Source organism: Mesitornis unicolor, unplaced genomic scaffold, assembly GCF_000695765.1.
Source record: "Mesitornis unicolor isolate BGI_N332 unplaced genomic scaffold, ASM69576v1 scaffold6219, whole genome shotgun sequence".
In the NCBI taxonomy this organism is placed as follows: Eukaryota; Metazoa; Chordata; class Aves; order Mesitornithiformes; family Mesitornithidae; genus Mesitornis; species Mesitornis unicolor.
In genome coordinates this window covers 36,888-60,501 of record NW_010207888.1, presented here as the reverse complement: position 1 = coordinate 60,501, position 23,614 = coordinate 36,888, and the positions used below count along the sequence as shown (strand labels likewise).

The following is a 23,614-nucleotide window of genomic DNA, read 5'->3' as shown; positions in this document are numbered from 1 at the left end:
AAGGAAGGTAGGGGCAAAGAAAAACAAAGTGGAAGTGAAACTTCTATTTAAAAAAAGGTGTTAAGATTGTGTTTCTCTAAAAAACCCCAACCAATCAACCAAAAACAAAACCCCAAAAAACCCAAAAAATTCCCAAACATGTAGTCCTATTAATCTATAACAGTTTTAGCTTATCAGTGTTCACCAGAATACAATGGCTCAGGTTGCAGTAGTTTGAGTCTTGTGCTTGTGTAAGGTATGCACATAAACAGGAGCATTCCTGGGAATTCTGGATTTCATGCTGTACTTTTTAAGAGTTCACTGTGATGACTTTCTGAAGGTATAATCGTCATCTTACCCTGTCAAGTTCTATTATTTCATATCCCTTCTTACCTAATCCCATCTCAGATTATTCAATTTTCCAGTTTACCTGATACTGAGCTATCAATATATAATCTTTGTTCAGCTAACAGGTTAACAAGAAAAACTAATGGGCAGATAAATCATTGCACTTGGCACTGTGAACATATATATATGAAAGAACTTATAAAGCTTGTTAATATTTTATATTTTTGGTGCACTATGTAAAGGTGCTGTTGGGGTAGAGCAGGGTAGACCTAAAGATCCGAGAGGATTTCCTGGGTGTGAAGAAGAGCTGTACAGATAAGCAGTACTCTACCAAAATAAGTTTGAGATATGAAGAGAAGAACCTAGGGGAGGAGGGGTAAGAATTGTAGCAGAGGTCTGAGCACCAGAAGGAAGGAAAGCAGAGATCCTTAGAAAGGCTCTAACTGCGAGCAGTGGTGCCACCAGAGCCTGTTTACCGATAGAGCTGTATTTCAAGGCTGCATATTTCCCAGCATGGAACTCTGATGTTTTGCAAAGGTTAAGCAGAAACTTTGATAGGAGTTACTGCCTGGCCAGATACTGTTTTCTTGAAACCTGGCAAATTTGATTGTAATTGGAAAATAGCTTCAGAAGATTTATAGAGGAGAACAGACTGGCTCACACATGTACATAAGCTTTAAAACAAGTATTTTCTGCCTGGATTTTAACATCAAATGCTTTGGTCATGGTGTCTCTTTCACTTTTAATGACCAAGTTTGAGAAAAGAAACACTGTCAGTCCTTCATCACTGATATCAGTGTAGTTAATTTGTATTCATCTAGAACTCATGGCATTAAAGTTCATTCAAAATCAGTGTTAGTCCTTTTTCAGAGTTTCTTCCAACAGTAACAAACCCCCCTCATTTCCTTAATTCTAGGGCTGTAACCCTCTTGCAGAGACTGGTCGAAGCAAACTGCAAAATCAAAGAGCTGTCCTAAACCAACAGATCTTAAGAGCAGTAAGATTGAGAGCTGGTGCTGAAAATCTTTTAAGGTATGTATGTGTCATGACTTCCTAGTTCTCTTGCCTCAGCAACAAAATTATTATTTTTTAAAAATTATTTTTCTCAGCCTGCCTAACCCCTCCTCTAACATGCTGCATAAATTACTGCTGGATGCTTTGTGGATCTCCCTGGAGTTTTTTTAATGCTGTAGCTCTGTACAGTTATTAGCTGCTATAAAGTGTACTTTCAAAGCTACTGTTTGGTAGCAAACGAGCTGAATGACTATCTTATGTTGCTCTGTTTGATCAGCTTTATTGCGAGTGATAATGGCAAGTGAATCTTGCTGAATGCTACGACGACTCCTTTTTACACCTTAAATCAAATAAAGGTATTGTCACTATGCTGCTGCTTTTTCCAAGATCCTTCAGATCTGTGCTTCACAGTGGAAAGGACCATCAGTTGCCTTATTTATTCCATGTAGTAGTGATATACAAGTAGCAGGGTAGCGCAGATCTAATTTGAGCAGGGTTATGTTTGCCACCAAATTCTCATAGAGTTTGAGGTAACTGGAAGAGACTTTTCCCTTTGTCTATTATATTTTGTCCACCACATTTTTTACGACAGTTTATTATGTGTCTGTCCCCATAGGAACAGCTTAATGTTCACCCTGTTTTGAGGCTATTGCATCCTGTGATTAACTGCTTAGCAAAGTCTTGTAGCTTTCCAACAATCCAGCCTTCCCTTACAGAGAACTGAAAATTTCCCCAGTACCCATCTGCAATAGTCTCCTGTAGTGTCTGTTTCTCTGCAACCAGAGGAACAATGAGTATCCAAGAACAAAATAGTCAATATAATTCCCTTAGAGAAGTGAAAATGTTTAAATAAATTCACTTTTCTTAAACTTGCCATTAATTAATAGCTTGTTCTTTGCCCATCACTTGCTTTATCTTTACTCTTGACGAGAGTGGTGATAGGTCCAGAAAAATTATAGAGAAAATTGTATTGTATTAAAAAGAAGTATCTTTCTACTTGTATATTTGTATATATTTGTATAACATTCTGTAATAACAGTTTTATGGGAAAGTTGTTTTCTTTTGTTCTTAAGATCAGAAGTCCCAACAGATTATTATTCAATTTATAAAGCAGGGAAGTCTCTTTCAAGAAAAATATCTCCTTACTTCCCCCACCTCCACCCTCATATCTTCTAGGAAAAGATCACATAAACCAAAAATAGGATAGTGATTCTGCTTAAGATGCTTTCGTTTTATTGATTAATGTATCTGAAAATAAGTCTCACCCTTAATCACACAAAAAAATTTAGTGCAAAGCAAATCTTCTATGTGTCTACATGCTGTTATCTGGAAACTATCCCAGGCTCTCTCTTGACAGAAAAACCTAATAAATCCTGAAACATGAGGTCTTGTATCATCTCTTAAGGACATAAAAAAAATCTTAAAAACACTGAGAATGCTAGCAAGGGGGTCAACCAAGCTTATGTACAAAACCTACTCCTCAGCAATAAAAAAATTGTCTCTCTCTTTCTGCAGAGCAACTACCAACAACAAAGTACGAGAACATGTACTACTGGAACTGAGTTTTGTAAACTCAGACCTGCAGATCTTAAAGGAAGAATTGGAAGGACTTAACATCTCAGTAGAAGTTTATCAAAATACAGAGTAAGTTACTCAATAATTAAGAGATCATCTGTTTACCACTGGAAACAAAATTGTTTCTAGGTGAATGTGAATGCTGGACAATAATTACGTGAAAGAACAGAGTGCTTGTTAGGGAGAGAACATATTTGATGGGAGATTTGTTGACTAAAGGTTAGCCTGCATATTTGTCTTTCACTTGGGATAGGTGTGTACCACTAATCCTTAGACACAGAGTTCCTTCGTGGAGGGGAGTATTGCGAGAACTGAAACCTCTTGAGGCTTTATGGGGACACAGCACCTAGCAGAATTTATAGTATTAGAATGGCCAGTTGGTTCAGTGCATTACAGAGTGAGCAAATCTAGTGATACAATATCTGTTCGCAATGCAGTGCATGCAGCAGTTCTCTATAGCTGGAGAATAGAAGTCCAACACTGATTTAGAGCTCAGAGCAGACTTGAGGTAATCTTTAAGGTGTACTTCAGTGATAGAAATCCTATAAACTAGCTGGCTATAACAGAAATTTTTAGTAGTTGAAGTTGGAATTGTTCCAAGATACTCTTCCAACTTTAAAGAGCGCACTAAACTTCAATTTGCAATGGATTCCTCAAAGATAAAACTTCAAAGTTAAAAATTATTCATTATTCTGAATGCTGCAATGATTGCTGTATCAGTTAGATGTCTGGTTGTTCCTAAAACCGAACGTTTACTATTTGATTAACATTAGCAGCTCAAGACACAAACTGAAGCACTTCATATGATGGGGACAAAATGTCTATGTTTTATTTTTCTCAAAAAGAAACTTGTGCTAAAGTTCCTGCCCTCTAACACCATGACAAACTTTGACAGCTATTTGGAAAAATATTTTGGTTGAAGATTTTTACCAGTTTTCACAGATGCATGCGAGCATAGAGAGCAGTGTGAAAGTTATGGCTGTGGGAATGAGAGTCCTGTTTCTTCTTCTAGCTAAAGAATATTCAAACTATTTGGATTCTCAGTGAAGGGTGAGCAGCAGGTCAGGCCCCAAGGCAGGTAGAAGCTTTGTGTTTTATTCGCTCCTGTTCCTGTTTCCCCAATCTATTTTGAATGATGGTTTACCTTTCTGATGATGTTCATTCTGAGCTCTAAATGCTTTTCATATTCCATCAGCTAAAAGAATTCACTCCCTCTGTAACTGCTCTCCAGCCTTTAACAGCAAATAGCTATTAATAGTTGCTCTCTGAAGTTATTGTGTATATAGTCATCAACATGAGTTCACACCCACATTACTAGGGTAACACTGTATTGTGTTACACCAATCTGAAGGGTTGGCCTTCCCAGTACTTGCACACATATCAGCTGAATTGTGAAGCATGACGCTATTTCTGTTCAGTTCTGGAAATCCAGGATCACCTCCCTGACTGTTCAATGCCCTTATGACATTGACTCCATGGGTGTGGGAACTTAGAAACTTAAAAAATAGAACTTCTGTCCCTTTGAATGACGAATGCTGGTGTCTACAGGGACTGTGGGTGGTACTAGAATTCAATAAATCAGCCAGTTAGAATTTCTTTTGCATGTGTCTCACTTCCTTGGGGGAAAAAGTAATGATATAATCTGTGGTAAAATTGTTGTGGTCTCTTCTAAAAGTCTTATCAGAAATCAGATAATTTGCACTATATGCAGTGGTGGTTTGGCTTTGTATCCAGGAAGTCCTTTTCAGGGTAGCAGAGCCACTTTCTGGACCATGCCAACCAGTTTAAGGACTCTTCCTCTGCTGAGGAAGCCGCTCTCCTTCCACTTTCCCGAGATGGAGTTTTCACCAGTAAGAAAGATTTTGCTGGCTTTGCTGATAGGACTATTAATCAATAACAGCTGTGAGATTTTATAGTTGGTAATCGAATGCTCTAAATAATTAGACAGTCAAGCAGTTGTTTTTAGGAAAAAGGAAAATACCTGATAAACTTTATAATTGCCTGACACCGATCCATTAAACTTACTCAGCAAACTGTATCTGGAAGCAGTTCTGGTATTTTTTATAATTGTGTAATACACTTAGTGGAAGAGCAATATGTCTAGTTTTTGAGGGATAAATTATGCTCTTTAATTCATAATAGTCTTATTAGCTAGTGTTGTTTACTAATATGATCTGGGTTTACGTTCATGATACAGGTGAGTATACTCTCGAGGATCAGATTTTAAGTCACAATTCTCATCCTTATTACCCTTTGATATTTTAAAGGTCAGCTTAGTCAGAGGTTAACACCAAGCATTGTCTACGTGGTTCTCAGACTTCCTAGTCTTAGATCTCTCACTGTTGAAGTTGGTATACTTTGGCCCTGCTTTTCCCTGTCTTAGATACACATCATGTCTACATATGAAACCATTGGTAGCATGTAAAATACTGGTAACTACTTACCATAGCTCTTACCATGGCAGGTTGCCTAGCAGCCGTGGAGCTGTTTTCTGTCCATATAACTTGTGCAGGTGTATAAGGGTTGAGCCAAATTGCAGTAAGTCAGCCTTTGAGAGTTTCCTTTCCTTGAAGGAAAAATAGGCTCAGATGAAAAAAAAAAATCGCGGGAAAGTACCTTTCCTCGCTGTCTTCTTAAGTTGTTGTTGAAAATGAATCAGACTTTCTTGGGTAGGAAGGAACTGTTACAAACTATGTATCTTTTACCTGAACACCCGCCAGCGTACGAACTTTCTATCATCAAATGAAACAAAATTAATTACCTTATCAACAGAAAACAAATATTTCTGAATTATTTTTTTTTCCATAGAGAGACTTTCAGCATTCCCTTGGTACCTCTTGGCCTGAAGGAAACCAAAGAAGTAGACTTTACACTTCCCCTCAAGGTAAATTTCAGAGACACATTTCAGAATGAATTGTTAACAGAAATAACTTCCATTTCAGATTTGTTTAAAGAAGCAGAAGTAATTTATGTACAAATTATTTTTCATTTCGTTTGCCCTAAAACTGAGATCATAATGTGTCTAAAAATAAACCACCAATTATTTGGGTCATTGCATGAGCAATGTTCTTCTTAAAACATCTTTGGACTCCTTATCCTAGTTAGATTCAGATCTAACTGTTCAGATCTTAACTGAAGATGTTAAAAAATACCACTTTAGAGACAGTAGAGTTAAACCAAAGAGAATAAGAATTCCATCTACAGTTTTTGGTTCTAATAAACTATGGATTACTACTTTAAGCATGAAACGAAGTAGTAATGAAGATTTTTCTAAGCACAATGCAGTCATACTCCAACTTGCACTAGCCAAGCTAGCTCATTTGGGAAGCAGCATTAATGCTGCTTGTTTGTTGGCTAATATACTTCACTGGCTATTTGAGCCACCCTCTGTAGTTTTTGGACTACTGTGTATTGTGGAGTGTAGATTTTATGTCATGGTGAACCATCTTATATCACTGTAGCATTTGTCTCTGCTTTTATTTCTGTAGGTTAATCTATGTTGTCAGATTATGGTACCACTTTATGCCGCTGCAGCTTTGTTAATTTAAGTGGAATTGCACTAATATAGCTGACAAGAACTTGACAGTCTCTTCTGTTAACAAGTTTTTATGGTCACTCGATTCCCTTCGTATTTTAGTTAACAGAGTTCACTTGTCCTTTTCAAAACCACTAAGTGTTGTTGTTTTAAAACCCAATGGAGCTGATGTAATAAATGTTTGGTTCCTTTACAGCAGACTGAAATTTTGTCTCAGATCTCAAATCACATTATTAGTTCTATTGTCTTTTTGTAGTCTCATTATTTTATGTTACTGTGTTACTGGCTGGAAGGGAGCAGACAACGTGCAAATCAGAACTGAATCAATTTTGTACTGTTTGCAACTGCAGGAAAAAAAAGAATAGGTTTATTTTTAGATATTTCAACATTCAAATTTTTATTTATTTTTTAGGACTTTATTTTGGAACATTATAGTGAAGACAGTTCTGAGTATGAAGACGAAATAGCGGATCTCATGGATCTGAGACAAGTAAGTTCAAGTATGGCATACCATGCCTACAGTTGTAATGTAATCTACAGTTGTAAATAACAAAATTTGTATGGAATCAGAATATGCCACTATTACTTATAACTTACCATATTCTTACTGACTTCATTTCTGAAATATGGAACATGAATCTTCATTGTCTTTACAGCCTCAGTAAAGAACAAGTGAGTAAAAGGATGAAGTTATGCAAAGTGATTGAGCTATTAACACAACTTTGTAAATCTAAGATTTGTCTTATCTACTTTTTTTAAACTTTAAAGTATTTTAAATTCAACGGGAAGAATGTTGAAGTGAATGCATCTGGCAAAAGATTATAGTCAGTGGTGATTGTTTCTAGCTATTGCTTGTTTCCTGTGTTATACTAGAAACAAACTTTCTTAGCAGCTTTCATAAAATACCCATTATCTTTATTTAATTAAGTCTAGGAGTTGCCACACAGGTCCCTTTTGCTTCCTCAGTTAACTCTGAGACTTCCCAAACATATCTACTTTGCTTCTTTAAAGGTTATGTGCCACTGCTGTGCAGCTGAAAAACTCTTATTTGGAATGCATCCATATGGCCTTAAGCTTACTGTTCTCGGATTCCACACATTTCTATGATATGCAGAAGTCCAAAGGAAGTAGAGCTTTATCATTGATGTTTATTCATCCTGTAACTCAACAGAACACACTTTATTTTAATCTGTTTTGTTTTAAGGCCTGCCGTACTCCTAGCCGAGATGAAGCTGGCATTGAGATGTTGATAAGCTATTTCCTTCAACTTGGTTATGTAGAAAACAGATTTTTCCCACCCACCAGGCATATGGGAGTTTTATTTACATGGTAAGTGTGTAGTTCATGTTTGTCTTTTTGGTTTTTTTTTCTTTTCTAAATTGCCCCCCCCCCCCCCCACGCTGTTAATCATTAACCATCTTTTGTTTAAATTGAGCATGTCATTGTGTTTCTCCCCTCTATTCCTTGCAGTATATTGTCATTTTGTTTTTTAACTGTTAAGAGTAAACCTGAATACAGTACACCCTTTTCATGCTTAGAGTGTAGCCATTGGCTAGATTATGGTTTAGGCTACAGGTTAGCATAAGGGAAAAAGAGAAAATAATCCTTATTTTGGACCACTGCAGACGTTTCCTGGTCTCTGAACCTTGTGTGAAGCAGATGGGGAATGGGTCAGACCTTAATTTCCCACCTTCAATTTGTTAAGAGGAAGATTTAGGTCCAGAAGGGAGGAGTGTCTTTATTTATTATAGTGAAGTGTTTACTACATCTATGAGCAAAGTTTGACTCTAAATTCACAACTTTAATTTTTATGATAAAAAAATGACTACCATTCAGCCAAGAGGAACTGTTAAATTTCTAGTTGTAACTGCAAGAAGAAACTTTAAAATACAAGCTATAGAGGATTTGACCATGCCAATAGTTGACCTTTGGCAACATATAAGTATGAGAACATAGCAGCACATGCAGATACTTCCCCAGCCTCTGTGATGTTTTATAGGCACTTTTGAGCTAGGTATAATATGCTTATGGAGGCACTGCTGTAAAATCTGCTGAAAACTAAGCCTCAAATAAAGCTATTGTCTGGCTTGCAGTACTTAAGATTGTCCTCACAGTACACAGTGGTATTTCTATTCACCTTCATTTTCAGTGTAGCAGAGGAATTACTAAGAATTCCATTGCTCTTTTGGAAAAAGAGAATTAAAACATCTGTTGTTTCTATAGATTCTGCTAAGCTTAACGTTTCTAATATTTGTTTCCCAAGGTATGACTCCTTCACAGGTGTCCCAGTGTGTCAGCAAAATCTCTTGCTTGAAAAAGCTAGTATTTTATTCAACATTGGAGCTGTCTACACCCAGATTGGAACAAGATGCAATCGGCAGACGCAGGCTGGACTTGAAAATGCTGTTGATGCTTTTCAGAGAGCTGCAGGTACACTTTTAAAAATATGAGGAAGGTCTTTATGCAAGTGTTCTTAATCTCATCCTGACAAGCTGCAGATTTCTGCATTTCCCACTGACTTCATGACACAAAAAAAGTAGGAATAGGGAAATTTAAGAAGCCTACTTAAAAGCTGAGATGAAGTTTTAGTTCAAAACCTGGAACTGTAGTTTGAACATGCAAATGAAGACAGTGAATACTGTGGTTAATGATTAATGAACTGCAGTTCAAAGGTCTGAGTAATAGCCCTAGCGTTAACTGCTTCATTGTTCATTCTTTGTTTCATCAGCATAGCTGCTTTTACTTCAGTGATAACTGGATTGGTTTAAAAATCTGTACAAGAAACAATTCAAAGGGTTGATAAAGGGCTTAAACCCTAGTTTTCCACATGGTCTCTTCAAAATTAATCTTACTATGTTCTCTAGTAAAATTTGCAGTTCATTGGAAGTTGACTACATATTTTCCCTAGATTCCAAAGGTAAACAGGTACAGAATAAACAATCTCTGTCCCAAGTGAAGAAAAATTCAAATTCTAATAAAGGGAAGCACATGCCTTGAACTAACTTGTTATAGAAGCTTTTGGTTTGGTATGGGATTTTTTTTCTAATTTTTTGTAAACATAATCTCTGCTACACATAATGCCTAAAGACATGAGCTATGTAATCAATACGTACTATAAGATTTATTTCTGCACTGACAATCTGTAGCTGTTGGTTTCTACCTATGAGTAGCCTTATCAGTGATAAACTGTGAACCACAGAGTTGGATTGTCATAAAACCCCTCGTTTGAATACACAGCTTTCGAAAAAATTTGATAGTATTTCTTCATGCACTTATCAAATAAATTGTTTTTCAACCTTTGTATTTAATCTAAAAAATATTTCAATACTTGAGAAATTTCTCCTTTTGCTAAATTTGCTAATACAAAAATCACTGCTTTTTACTTCAATGTATTTGCAGAACAGAATTAATTCACAAATTGAAATGCATCATTTGCTACCACAGTACCTTTGCAGGGCCCCAAAGCAATGTGCTCAGGAGGCATTTCATTGTACCTGTGCATGGCTCCGTAACACTGTTCATTATGTTGGTAGAGACATGATATAGAGTATGTATTAACAGTTTCTCTGTGCTGAATAGAAAATGTTGCATAGTTTATCCTCAACAAAGCTCTCGGTGTGTATATCCTTACCCCATAAGCAGAAATATGTTGAGAACAAAAAAATTTTTTTTTTTCCCTGCCCTGTCCTTTCAGTTCCTTTCTGTAGGGCACCCCATCAGTACTTGGGATGTGCCTGGCAAGTTTGGGGTTGATTTTTTTTTTTTTGGGTGCAAAAAGGCAGAGCTGGCCATAATTCAAATTTGTGTAAGGGCATATTAATAAGTGTACGAGTGTAACACAGAAAATGAAAAATCTCAGAAACTGGTAGTAGGACAATACAGCACAACATGGCCAGAACCAAATGTAGTGGCAAGAAGTAAGATTACAGAAGCTGGGAGACTTAAAAGCAGAAGTCTTATCATTACACTCTTGTAGTATTTTCAGCAATTAGCAGGCTAGTAGAACTCACTAAACCAGTTGGATGACATGCGTGCTGAAGGTTACGCTTCCATTTTTGAAACTGTTACTTAATATTTGCACTACAGTTAGTGTTTGTTTTTAATTTGATAAAATATAGAAAAGATTACTATGTTGGTAGAACCCAATGTCTAGAGCAGAATCTAATTTTACCCTATTAAATATACTGTTCTAGTTTACTTACAGGGATGGAACTGAGCTTTTGTTGGGACACACAATGCACGTAGCAGCATCTGAAAAGGAGGTTCATAATTAATTAAGTTTATATGTTTGTGTTTTTTTCCTTCTAGGAAGGGTTCTATTGTCACTTCCTTATAGCTGCATAGATTTCTTCTTCTTCTTTGTCCTCCACATAAGCCCTAGCCTACCACTCTCATATACAAGTCACATTTGGTTCAGCACAGCTTTATGGTCAATCGTGTATACTAAGAACCCCTTTAGATTGCTGTAGTGCAAGACTAGAATTGAGAGTATGCTTTCAATCTTAATTATTATTGTACATGTTAGAATTAAATTCACTTGTTTCTCTCTTTGTAATGCTGACAAAACCATTTTGTAATTTCAGGAGTCCTAAACTACTTAAAGGAGACCTTTACTCACACACCAAGTTATGATATGAGCCCAGCTATGCTGAATGTACTAGTAAAAATGATGCTTGCGCAAGCTCAGGAGTGTGTTTTTGAGCAGATTGGTCTTCCTGGAATACGCAATGAGTTTTTCATACTAGTGAAAATGACACAGGAAGTTGCCAAGGTAAAATATGAGACTTAAAATTTGGTCTTTAAAATAACTGTTTACAGTGCTGTGTTACTAGCTACAGCCTCTAATAATATTAACAGAATTTATTAAACCTAAATGTTAACAACCATTACTGAAAACCAAAAGTAACAAAGAACAGCTCACAAGCTACAGTGAGAATCACAACCTTTCAGAAGATTAAAAAGCAAATAGCTGCAATTTAAATACCGTTATTTTAGAAGTGTTATGGTTCTTTTTTTTTTTTAATTAATTCATAATTCCTGAAGTTTAATAGAAACATGCTGGAACACTTGGGCAGTGAACTTGCAGAAGTTTTTTACAAGCTATTATACTGCTTTTTCAAACAGTACAGATCTTGTCGACAGAACAACATACAAAAGGACAGGTTGTGTAGTTCTCTGTCAAGTATTGAACACAACCTATCTGTTATTTCCCAGCAGCTGGAGGTTATGCAAACCTAAAAAGCTTAAATCCAAAAGAATAATTAAATTGTAACTGAGGGAAGGACCTTGATGAGTAGAGTCAGACTGGTAGCTGCAGAGCTGTCTTGGGACTTGCCTGAAAAATGGAGAGGCAGGCTATGCCCCAGAAGGTAGTGTTCACACTTCATTGAGGTTGTTGACATAAAGAATTGGGTATGCCAACAAGATACGAATATGCTTGCTGAGCTGTTTCAAAGTAGCAGATGTATAACCGGTTCCATACTAGATAAATGGGCAAAGCCTTTCCTGTCAATTCTGTAAAGCTACCCTAATTTATCTGCAAGATTGATCGGCTGCAGAGAAAAGATTTTTTGATTCTGTCAGGTGGAGTATTTTGATCCATTAAAGCAGCATTCACTGTTTGAAAAGCTATTTTATTTCCTCTGCATAAAAGGATAGTAGCCCAGTTTTAACTAGACCACACAAACTTATGACTAGATATGATTCCACAGTTTCAGAAGTTCAGAAGTGAAGTACAAACCTACTGTATAAGTAATATGCTTCACCCTTTTTCTCAGCTGTTAACCCAATGAGATGTATTTGTAATTTAAAAACTTTATTATATCGTGTTTTTATTGAACTCTGAAGCCATATAGGTTGACTGACTTAGTTCATCTGTTCTTGTACAAAATTGATTTAATTTTCTCGTAAGGGAAAAATCAGAGATGGAATTTAATTTTGTTTTCCAAACTTATTTCCAACCATTTCTAACCATCTTTTCTCCCCCTCCCCACCCCTTTGATGTGATGTGCATGAAATTAATTAAGGCTGAATATAATAACCCTTACTTGAGCTCCTGGTAACTGATGTTAAATTGTCATACTTCAATTCTGTGCTTTGTTTTAGGTGGGAGAGGTTTACATGCTGGTTAACACTGCAATGAATCAGGAACCAGTGAAAGAGAATATCCCCTATTCCTGGTCTAAACTGGCACAAATAAAGTCAGACCATTATAGAGCTCTGGCACATTACTTCATTGCCACCGTTCTGTGTGACCATGAATGTAAGAATCATACATTTTCTATATATTCACATAAATAAGAATAATCAACACATAAACAGTTATAATTTGGCTTTTGAATAAGGCTAGGAGCCAAGAACTTTGGAGTTTCAATATATGTTAATCTGTGGCCATTTTCCCATTCAGATATGTGGCCGTGCTTTTTGTCCTTTACAGAAGAATGTGGAAGTTCAATAAATGTAACTTTTGCAGAAAATAAAATAAAAACATTATATCCATTATGTGCTACTAAATTGTTCAATTCTTGTAACTATATTCCTGCATATAAGTATTACTTGCATACTGTGGATGGTAAAACTAATAGAAGTCCTAAAAACTTGATATATACCCACCAGTATATACGTGCAAAAATATTTGACTGCATTTGGAAAGAAGATAGTAATTACACAGCAATACACCTAAAGGAACAGGGCACCAAGAGATGTCTAATGGTTAATGTTCTATACCAATTATTACAGTGCAGTCCGGTGATGATGAAGATCAGCAGGAGAAAGCCTTGTCCCAGCTGTATGACCACATGCCTGAAGGACTGATGGTTCTCACCATTTTAAAGGACAAAGCGCAGAGAAAACAATTAGGTAACTGCCAGTTTCACTCAGCTACTGGATACAATTTGAAAATTACCTTGTATTTATTGTCTGTGAAGGACAACCAACAGTTTCTAATTCCTTTCAGGGAAAGCACATTTACGCAAAGCCATTGTTTGCCATGAAGAAGCTCTAAGGGTCTGTGGGCTGTGCAAAAAGCTTCGAAACATTGATGTTCTTCAGGAGGTTTTGACAGCTGCACATAAGCGCTCACTTCTCAAATATTCTCAGCAGGAGATGGAAGATGACTTTCTCAGTCTAAACCAAGCTCCAGATATCCTTCGTAAGTACATGCAGCTAGAAATAAAGGATAACTAAACATATATGTATATGTTTTCATGGGGATATGCCTTTATTTTATATATATGTATATATATGATATGCATACATACATAAATAATGTACAAGTTATATACTGTATATTTGAATTTGGATTCTTTACATGTTTCCTCAATCACAGGTAAAATAATTTTGTTACAGCTGCTTTATAGTGTTTCTGTCTCTGGCCTCGTCATTTTCTGGGGTAGATAACAATGGTTATTATTTAGAATTCAACTTTTTTGGTATCTTTTGAGCTAGGAAAAACGAAGAAACTTTAAAAGCTAAAATCACACAGGGAAAACTAGTAACTGTTTCTTGTAGCACAACTCCACTGATCTAAGCTGTAAACTCAGTTTGTCTGCTATTGGTTCTTCCTATTGTAGTTCAGCTCATCCAACTCTTTCCTCTTTGGAAGCAGTGCGACAGAATGAGCGCTGGTTTGAAATATTTCTGAAAGAAAAAGAAATTAAAGAGAATAGCATAGTTTTTCTTGGATGGATTATTTTAAGTTTTCTGTATTGATACTATGAGCTCTAAAGATATTTTTGAGGTAATTCAGATACTTGTCTTGCACATTTCCACAAAAATTAGGTTTTTCTACAGTCTGGTAAGAACTTAGGAGATATATCTATCTAGTTTGGAATGAAAAAAAAAATTGTATGTCTTTTAACAAGTACTTGAGAGAAAATTAATCTGTTTTTCTTTCCATTTTAGCTAAAACGGAGCATAAAATAGAAGCAATTGCTCCTCAGTTTTCCAAGGTGAAGGTTAAAGACTTCTTTCACAGACTGGTATGTAACGTGCTTAACGACTAACCATTTTGCTAGTAAATATAAATTCACTCTAACATGAAGGATGGCACACAGGTATTTAAGCCTGAAAAAATTATCCTGTAGTAACTGGGTTTTTTCTCAGAAGTTATTGGAGAGATTACTCCTAGCTTCAGAGGTATAAGTCAACTTGAGACTAGCAAAGAATAGGAGTCCCATTTGTGTATGGCTTTGCACAACATTCATTCTTGATAACCTCCGTAAAAGTCCCATGAATTTTCAATGGATAGTTGCATAAAACTTAAAGATTGGAAGAAACATGTAGTATTTGGAGATGGGCATGCTACAAAGCCAGTCTTTCAGGTGGCTCTGTATGTATTGGTGGGCAAAGAAAATTGGGAGTTGCGGTTAGGATCAGAATATTCAATGTTTCCTGAAACATTTTATCCCCTCCTAACTAGAAGTAATATAGGACCTTAGAGTCTGCTGCAGCCGAAAGATTCTGCACACCTTAACAGGATCTCAGAACAACTTGGCAGTTGCTCTCATCCTACTCTGAAGTATCATCTGAACAGTTGTGAAGTAGGGCTGAGCACTTCAGGGCACATCTTAAACCTCTGTGATAAACCTCACTGTTGCATTTCAGTGGAAGTAGCTGAAAGATAACCTGAGTAAAACCTACATAAGATGAGCTTAAAGCATTATAGCTTAGAAAAAATAGGAACATTTACTTACAAATTACAGTAAATCATAATGTGTCTGCTGCTATGTTGCCTCCAGGGCCCACTGACAGTATTCTCAGCCAAACAGAGATGGACAGCTCCACGTACCATTCGCATCCACCATGAAGCAGGAGAGCTAGGATTCAGTCTTAAAGGAGGTGCACCAGTGCAGATTCACTGTCTTGATCCAGTTTGTTCTGCAGCAGTAAGTGTATTCGTGCAATATTAACAATTTATCTCCAGACTCTAGCATTACAGTATTTTAAATGTAACTTTAGCTTGTTCATACTGGTGTATGGAGGATTTATTGAGTTCTACTGCACATCAGTATAGTCAGTTCATATAATCTGAATGCATTTTCAGTGCTGTATACACCTTAGATATTAAAGCATCCGTATCCCTGACATCACATTAAACTAGAGTTGATTTCTTCCTTTGCTCACATTTTATAGATAAAAAGGTCCCAGATAATAACAGCAAATGTTATTCCCCATCTAATTCAGGAAGTTAGAAGGGTTAAAGGCTTTAGGAAGTAGCAACAACAAGAAGGATGAGGATCGGGAAGAGAAGGCAAGGTAGCATGTGCCTGGTGAAAAAGGTGAAAGAATGTACTATTGGCTTCTAATCTATTGGTTTTTTGAGGAGAAAAAGAAAGGGATAAACCAGCATGCAGTGATGGCCACAGCTTAGCTATAGGAAAGACACATAAAGATACTGGAGAAAATACCTCATGGGGGATGATAGGGTAGCAAAAAACAGGTTTCACTTACTTAAGGAGAAAAGTAAAAAGGATGTAAAAAAGGCCAACATTTGAGTATGCCAGAATCACATTTAGCAATGGTAGCTCAGATAGGTAATTTGTTACTTGAAAAAGTTGCATGTTTCTATGTTATATATACATCTTTGTTCCATATGTCTAGCTAGACAGTAGTTTTACAGCATCTAAGGGGGAAATGCCTTTAGGGCAGATACTGAATGATAACAAAAAACCTTTTACAGAACTTTATAATTCCAGATCTTAACCTGTGCAAAATCTTTTGACAGTCAATGGGCCTAAAAGAAGGTGACTACATAGTTTCAGTTGGTGGTGTGGATTGCAAGTGGCTTGGAGTGAATGAAGTGCTGGAAAAATTCAAAAGCGGGGGAGAGCAGCCCATTGAGATTGAGGTTATCAGTTGCCAGGATACAGCGGCATCTATGGTATGTAAGGAGGAAAATACGTTTTGCAGATTGGATATGTGAGTGTTTTTTTTACTTTCCTGGCTTCAGTCCCTGATTAAAGTTTACTTCTACTGCTGGAGTGGCATATCTGACTACATGAGTATATAAGGCATTCAAGGCACATTGTTTTGAATTGTTTGTTCAGTTTTGAACATCATGACTTAGCAAGCTAAAGTACAGTCAGCGTGCATAAGAATGGTGGGGTAGTGTGTTTATTTTTTTTTTGTAGTGGAGCTATTTAGATTAATTGTATTATAAATTCCAGGGCAAATTTTATTGTCCCCTCCCTTGTCCCAGATGATGAAAATATTGCCCTGTTCAGCACTGGAAAAGCCACAGTGAAACAATAATGGAATGAAATAGATCATCCAAGACTACATGCTTATTTCTATGCACTGTTAACATAAATGATCTGTGACTTCTGTATTAGATCACAGATTAATGTATGTATTTTTTATTTCAGTGGACTTTAACTGTCTAATCAGTTACTAAGCTACTGTAGAAGCTTTAAACTAAGAAGAAATTATCACAAGATTAAAAAATGTTAAGCTTTAAATTTACTTGTAGCTTGAGAAAATGTGTAGTTCAGCTAAATCTACTACTTCATGCTTCTAATATTTCCTGGCAAGCTTAAGCACTGAAGTATTGTTGCCTTAGAAGTGAACAAGGTGCTCTTACTGGTGTTACATATTCTTGTTTTGTTTAAGAAGTTTATTTTCCTTACTGAGGTTAGGGAATTGCACACCTGCCATTCCAAGCTCCTACTGGAAACAAAAGGTTAGAATATAATCAAATTGCTTCAGGGCACAACTAAGATAAGATAGAGGGCTGTACCTTTCAGGTATCCCAAAAGAATATCCTGCAGTAGCTCTTGTCAGAGTCCACATGCATGTCCAAAGACAGCAAAAAGACTCCTTCAGAGATTTGTGCAAGAACTACATACTTGAGCTCTGTAGAGAGCTTAGTGTATATATTGTATAGTTATGCTAGAAGCCAGGAAATGCTTACTATAACACAACCCATGGGAAAGATTGTCGACTCCCTTTATGCTTTGTATACTGTACCCCTGAATCTACATGGGCAAAATACCAGAATCACAGCACTCTGAAGGGCCTTGTGTTCAGTGAGCCTGGCATTAGCACAGAAAGCTTGCTGTAGTCTCCCTTGGAAAACTATTTGCACAGTAATCCTTTGTTGTCTTCAAAATTTTGACCTATTTTGGGTGACTGATTCTTATAATGCTTCTCTTTTTCCTAAAGCATAGTAAGAGTGCAACTTACTCTGTGGGAATGCAGAAGACATACTCTTTAATCTGTTTAGCCATGGAGGAGGATAAGATTGATCAGACCAAGAAAGCCCCACTGAAACTGCCTTTTCTAAGCTGGGGAACTAAAAATAGACAGAAGGCTGCAAGCACCCTCTGCCTGCCTTCAGCTGTGGCTGGAAGTTCTCAGATTAAGAAGAAGGTTTCTCCCTTCACATTTCTGAATACGGAAAGTTCATTGTACTGAATCTTTCAGAAGTACCTGCTAACTTTTAACACTTTTCTTTAAGTTGTATATTAAAAATATTGATCAATTTTATCTCATATATGCATGTGTATAAATTCAGACAAATGCCATTGACTTAATTTACTGTGTATAGACCACTGTGAAGGTCAGAGGCTGGCAAAACCTGTAAATCTTAATTATTTGAAGGTTAAAATGAAGTTGTTTGGGTGGCATGCAATAACAAGACAGATGATAAAGTTGCTTATGTGAGGACTGTATTCCTTTGGAATTTCAAAATACAGTATCATGACTGTTTTTTTTAAACTATGATAGATGGGAGTTATTTTTTTACAAACTTGATGCTGCATGTAAAACAATAGGGGACACATTAAAGGATGATTTTGCTGTAAAAGTTTAGAGTCAAATCTGTTAAGACTTCTTTAAAGAATTATCTTAAACCACAGGTGAGAGAGAATAACTAGCCTTGTGCCAAGGGGCAGTGTCATACAGTTGTGGTTTTTATGCATACACATTCTCTTGCTGAGAGTACTAGGTGTATTCTACTGAATAGTTAATTTAATTCTGGAAGAGAATTAGAAGACTTAGAAGTCAAAAGATCTTTTGAACTACAAAAGGCTTTTACTCTGCTCTTTTAGTGATCTAGGTTACATTTTAAATGCCTGCTGATTCAATTGTTAAAACCAGGCTTTAGTCCAAACTTGAAATTATTTAATCTACTTACCTTGAGACTTTTATCTCATTAGTCTTGATAAAACTGATAGCAGTGCAACAAATTTCAAAACTGACCTATTCCAGTGTACTGATCAAGAGTACATGAATCGTGGTGATGCTTTAAAATGAGAAAAGTGCTTGTGAGTTTAATGTTTATTTACTATCACACTAAGTAAAAAAAAAAATCTTCCTCCTCCTCTGGGAACAATGAATGAACAAGCATCGGCCATATATATATTCAGGTGGGAGAGGAAAAAACCCTCCGTGAGCATTTCTTTGAGATTCTTCTGTTTTCTGAAATTTAAATTAATTGAGAATTGCTAACACTGTAGTGTTAGTTAACATTGCCATCTACAGAGTAGATATATGCTGTTTGATACTCAAAACTCAAAATAAGGGGAATGTTTCTGTCTGGGTATAAACTTTAAAGTTGTCATTTATTTTTAGTTTCTTATGTAATATGTGTAAATATGTTGATGATACTTATTTAAGAATAAAAATCACATCTTGCCTTTTAGTAGTGGTTTTTTTTTTGATTCTGCTACAGCTTAGATGATTCAGCATACTTTACAGGTCTTCAGAGTTTACTGCTGCCATACCTCTTGCATGTTTCTTAAAAGTTTATGCTGTATTATACAAGAACTTACAAATTATAGTCTAAAACTTGCTTCCATTAGAATGAGTGTTAACATATTTTTAGTTTCTCTATAAACATTACATTAAAAAGTGTTATAAATTACCTGTGGCTCACCTCTCCTTAGTAGTTATTCTTCATGTATATTTGCAAGTGGCATTTCTTTTACACACGCACACAAGCAGCAGCAGTCATACACAGATATGCAAGACCCTGCCAGACAGTATTCCATACAGAAGATATTTACCTTGCATGTATGCCTAAGATTACTATCCAACTAATGAAATCTTTAGCAAAGGCACATGAATCACCCTTCCAGCTCTTCCTTTATCTTAGCCCACTGTGACAGTCTTTCTGCAAATATCTCCCCCCCCACCAGCTGTATGATTAACTGCCCTTCCATTCAGCCTATAAACTCCATTAGTAGGAATTGTTACTACTTTAATTGAACTTTAGTTCATGCATTGAGCAGATGCCCATTTGAAGTAGCAAAATGTGTTTGCATTGCAACATCAATAGCTGCATACCTTTCAGATGTGAAATCCCGTCTCCATAGCAAAGTGACAAAGTCTGAGAGAGAGGAAGTAAAAATCTAAACAAACAGATTTATAACAAAGCTTAAGCATTCCCTCTAAGGAAGTAGTACCTTGTTCTGTAGTTCTGGAAATTCTGTTTATTATTCAGTAAATTTAGTATTTATGCCCAAATTACAAGTGTATTTTCATCCCCAGTAAAGAATCAGTATAAGTAACAGGTCTATGTGCTGCCTAAGGTAACCAGTGAGATGAGATTGGTTACAGATGTGCCAAGGTTCTATTATTCATTTCTCTTTAGTTTACAGAAGGGAGTTGAAAATCCTGCTCAACAGCAGTGATGCTGCTGTGATCCAAAACCCAAGTAGTATGAAAGAGGCTTTTCACACACCTCCTTAATGGGTACACAAGGCAAAAGGCAATTTTACCCTTACTAGATAGGGTAAGAGTATAATTTAAAAGAAAATGCGAGATGTCAGAAAACCAAAATCCTGCTCTTTACAAATAATTTTGGAAATGATTAATGCTGGAAGAACATGATAAATTACAAATTTTCATTAAAGCTTCCCATATTATTTTATTTGTAGTATGTACTACTACTATTGATATTATAATTAATAAATTATAAGTGATAATTAATATGTCAAAATATATTTTATTATAATTACATCAACCTATATTCAAAAGCCCAACATGAATTAACTACGATTTTGGATATTAGACACAAAGGAATAAATTTTATAGCACCCTGTGAACTGAAAAAGGAATCCGAGAATTAAGTCAAAGATGTATTCCAAAAGAACTCAAAAATTATAAATCAAAAGATATTACTATAAAGCAATATATGCTCACATTTCCAGTTACTGAGAAGATACCACCACCCATGTATTAACAAAACATTTATTCCTGGAAGACAAAAAGCAAGCAAATTGCTCTTCCATTTTCTTACATGGATGCTTTCTCCCAGTTTTCTGTACAAGACAGATGCAGAACACTTTACAGCCCTCTTCCCAAGGTAATTTCCACAGCTCCATCTACATGAGCAAAACAGCTGTAAAGTAGCAGCAACAGAGTAATATTTAGACAAATAGTCAGCACCCTCTTGTTGTTACCAGGGTTGCAGAAATTGCCATAATACGAGATTATTAAAAACAAAATTCTGTATTTCACAAGAAACAAACAAAGTGTCTTTGTCTTCTGAAACAGCACTACACGTGCATGTTAGGAACATAAAAAAGTGTAAATTTGTTGTGCTACTGTTTGTCCAACTACTAGCTCAAGCTCTTGGACAGATGCATTACAAAGCCGGTGGATGCTTCCAAACTGTTTCAGTAAAAGCAGAGCTTTTGTTTTCCCAACTCCTGGAATCTGTTGCACGGTCCGAAATACCGACGGCTCTGCCAGCTGTGAACACCGTTTACGAAGAAAGGGGTTACTGTTGTGATCCTTACTTTGTTCACGGACCTGAAGCAAAACAAAACCATAAGTGACACTGAGTGCCCTCTGCTGGAGCTCTGTTTTTAGTTTTTAAAATAGTTTATTTCATCTCAAGAGTTCAATGCAATGAAGTTTTAAAAACAAGCTCCCTACTTAAGTGAGCACCCTCATTAAGAGTTGTGACACATACCCACAGAGTCTCACTAGGAAAACAATAGATGCTTAACACCAACCACAAATTAAAACAATTGTTTTGTTGTCTTTTTGATGCAATCGGAGAAAGAATAAAGGAAAGAGAGCAGTTTCCACAGCCTGAGTCAAAGCAAAATCTAAGTCGGTTTTGACAGAGAACTTAATTGAGGATTGCCAAATGCTATCCAGTGGTATCTCAGTGCAAGATCACGTTAAAAAAAAATCCAGAATAATTTTCTTCAACTCTATTTCTTTGTTCTCAAATGAGCTGGCTTTCTGCCGAACCACCATATTACCATTCCAGGATATTTATTCCTTCCATACAAACAACAAAATATGTTGTGTTCCTTTAAGATCCCAGGTATTCTTTCTGAAACGAATGATGATTGTGGGAAAACAGGTGATTCTCCTCACATCCCATATTTTAAATGTTTGTCCCCAACACAGAAACTTACGAGCTGAGTAATGAGTTGAGAAGCTTCTCCTTGATTTGCCACAGGAAGCAACACCATTCCAAGTTCTAGCACAACAAGCTTTTGTACTGCTAAGAAGTACTGATCGCTTATTTGGGTTCTCTCCACAATTACAATTCCCCCAAGACTGCTGGCCTGTATTGAAAGGAAAAAAGAAGAAAAGACCTTGTTAATGACAAGATGATGCAATGCAACAGACAGCAAACTCCTGTCAAGTATGAGCTGCCTGAAGCAAATCAGAGGAAGAATAGAAGTTGCAGCAACAGCACTGAGGTTTACTGCAGCATTATTACACAGCTGTGTAATTTTTTGGTTTTCAGGTGAAAATTATCACAAAAGCTTATCTCTGCTAGAATTTAAAAATAACACAAGAAGGATGTTTTCAGGAGCATGGAATAAACAAATACCAACTGAAGACTTTTCCTTTTCTCTTTCTGTAGTACTTACATTTCTAAACCGAACCAGTCTTCTTTTGAATTCATCTCCTGCAACCAAATCGGCTTCAGAAATATATAAAATGCAAGTTTTATTTGAAAGATGAAAATCCACAAGTCCCAAGCCATCTTCAAAGACGAGTCTAATTTTCCCTTAAGGTGAAATTGTTAAAAGGAAAAATACAATAGCTTAAAAAGAAACCAAAAACACAACAAAAAAACCCTAAGCCAATCAAAAAAACAACTAATAAATACTTCACAGCCCAGCCTTCCCAATGCGTTGATATCCTAGTGACTTGACAATGAACTCTGTATTCTTTAAAAGCCTTTCTTGTCTTTAAGCAAAACTCGTACAAGAGACCCAAATTACTGTGTGATGCCTTTAGTAATGCCAATTCATAGCAATTAAATGCTATAGCTTCTCAGAAAACGCTGGACTTGAACAAAAGCATCACTTTCTATTCTGAAAGGAGCATCTTAATTTAGTTTGGTGCGCCTACAGTCCCAGTATCCTCGTAAATTCAAGGGATTTCAGTGGTGAAGCACATTCACAATGGTTCCACTGCTGTAGTTCCCAAGAAGCAGATACTTCTACTTCTCTACAGTGCTCAGCAAGTATGCGAATATGATATAACTGATCACAGAAATACGTGACAGACAAATGGGAACTTTCAGCCTGCTAACATAGGCTGTACCACAAACATGGGGCCAGTAAGGCCCAGAGTAAAGCATATTCCAGCCAACCTTCATAGTACAGGGTGAGAGAAAGGACTGCTTTGCCTGAATTGTTTTTCCTTTTCCAATCTGTTTGTGCTTACCTTGTAGCCTTTGGGCTATCTCTGACCCTCTCCACTTCTCATTTCCAATCACATGTCCATAAGGGACAACTATAGATCCTGCTATCATAGAAGAGTTTGCTTTTGTTGTCATCAGACCTCCTTTAAATCTTTACTTCAGTAGCACCTACAAAATGTGAAACATTTAACACATCTTATAAACCTGTTCCAAACTTAACTTTATGATTACAATGTGTAAGATGCAATATTCCGGAAGAGACACTATCTCCTCCCTGAAGCTACCTTACAGTTACGGTTAACATCAAAACCGGTAAGCAACTGTGTTTACTTAAATACAGGCTGTTGGCTTGCAAGTTCCATTTTTCCCAGCCACTCTGAAAAACACCTGAATTAAGACACACAGATGGCAAAAAAAACCCCAAACAACCACACTGCCTTTTCTATGCCTTCATCCACCCTTGCTGAAAGAAAGTCTGCTTCAATTATAAGCTGACTCCAGAGGCACCTCCAGCCCTCAGCTAGCAGAAGACACCACACATT

At 36.5% G+C, this 23,614-nt stretch overlaps 2 protein-coding genes across 2 annotated transcripts; one reads left to right on the top strand and one right to left on the bottom strand.

Moving 5' to 3' along the window:
- Positions 1–1,243: 1,243 nt before the first annotated feature.
- On the top strand, positions 1,244–17,863 carry RHPN2 (rhophilin, Rho GTPase binding protein 2; the record flags this gene model as incomplete). The annotated part of the gene is made up of 14 exons (XM_010192290.1): positions 1,244–1,359; positions 2,857–2,985; positions 5,725–5,800; positions 6,864–6,941; positions 7,656–7,780; positions 8,715–8,881; positions 11,035–11,222; positions 12,557–12,713; positions 13,190–13,309; positions 13,407–13,601; positions 14,354–14,430; positions 15,190–15,336; positions 16,176–16,331; positions 17,612–17,863. Coding segments are annotated over 14 exons (1,983 nt in total), but the record flags the coding sequence as incomplete, so codon positions are not given.
- A 3,099-nt stretch (positions 17,864–20,962) lies between these two features.
- Positions 20,963–23,239, bottom strand: LOC104546801 (chromosome unknown open reading frame, human C19orf40). Its single transcript, XM_010192288.1, has 4 exons — positions 23,096–23,239; positions 22,291–22,430; positions 21,826–21,978; positions 20,963–21,205 (listed from the first exon to the last, which is right to left on the bottom strand). The coding sequence occupies exons 1-4, from the start codon at positions 23,205–23,207 to the stop codon at positions 20,963–20,965; spliced, it is 648 nt and encodes a 215-aa protein (XP_010190590.1). The 5' UTR covers positions 23,208–23,239.
- Positions 23,240–23,614: the final 375 nt, after the last annotated feature.

Coding starts and splice junctions, on each gene's coding strand:
- LOC104546801 (XM_010192288.1), bottom strand. CDS start 23,207: ATGACAACAAAAGCAAACTCTTCTATGATAGCAGGATCTATAGTTGTC. Junction 22,431..23,095: donor GATAGCCCAAAGGCTACAAG/GTAAGCACAAAC, acceptor TTTCACCTTAAG/GGAAAATTAGACTCGTCTTT. Junction 21,206..21,825: donor CTCAACTCATTACTCAGCTC/GTAAGTTTCTGT, acceptor GTTTTGCTTCAG/GTCCGTGAACAAAGTAAGGA.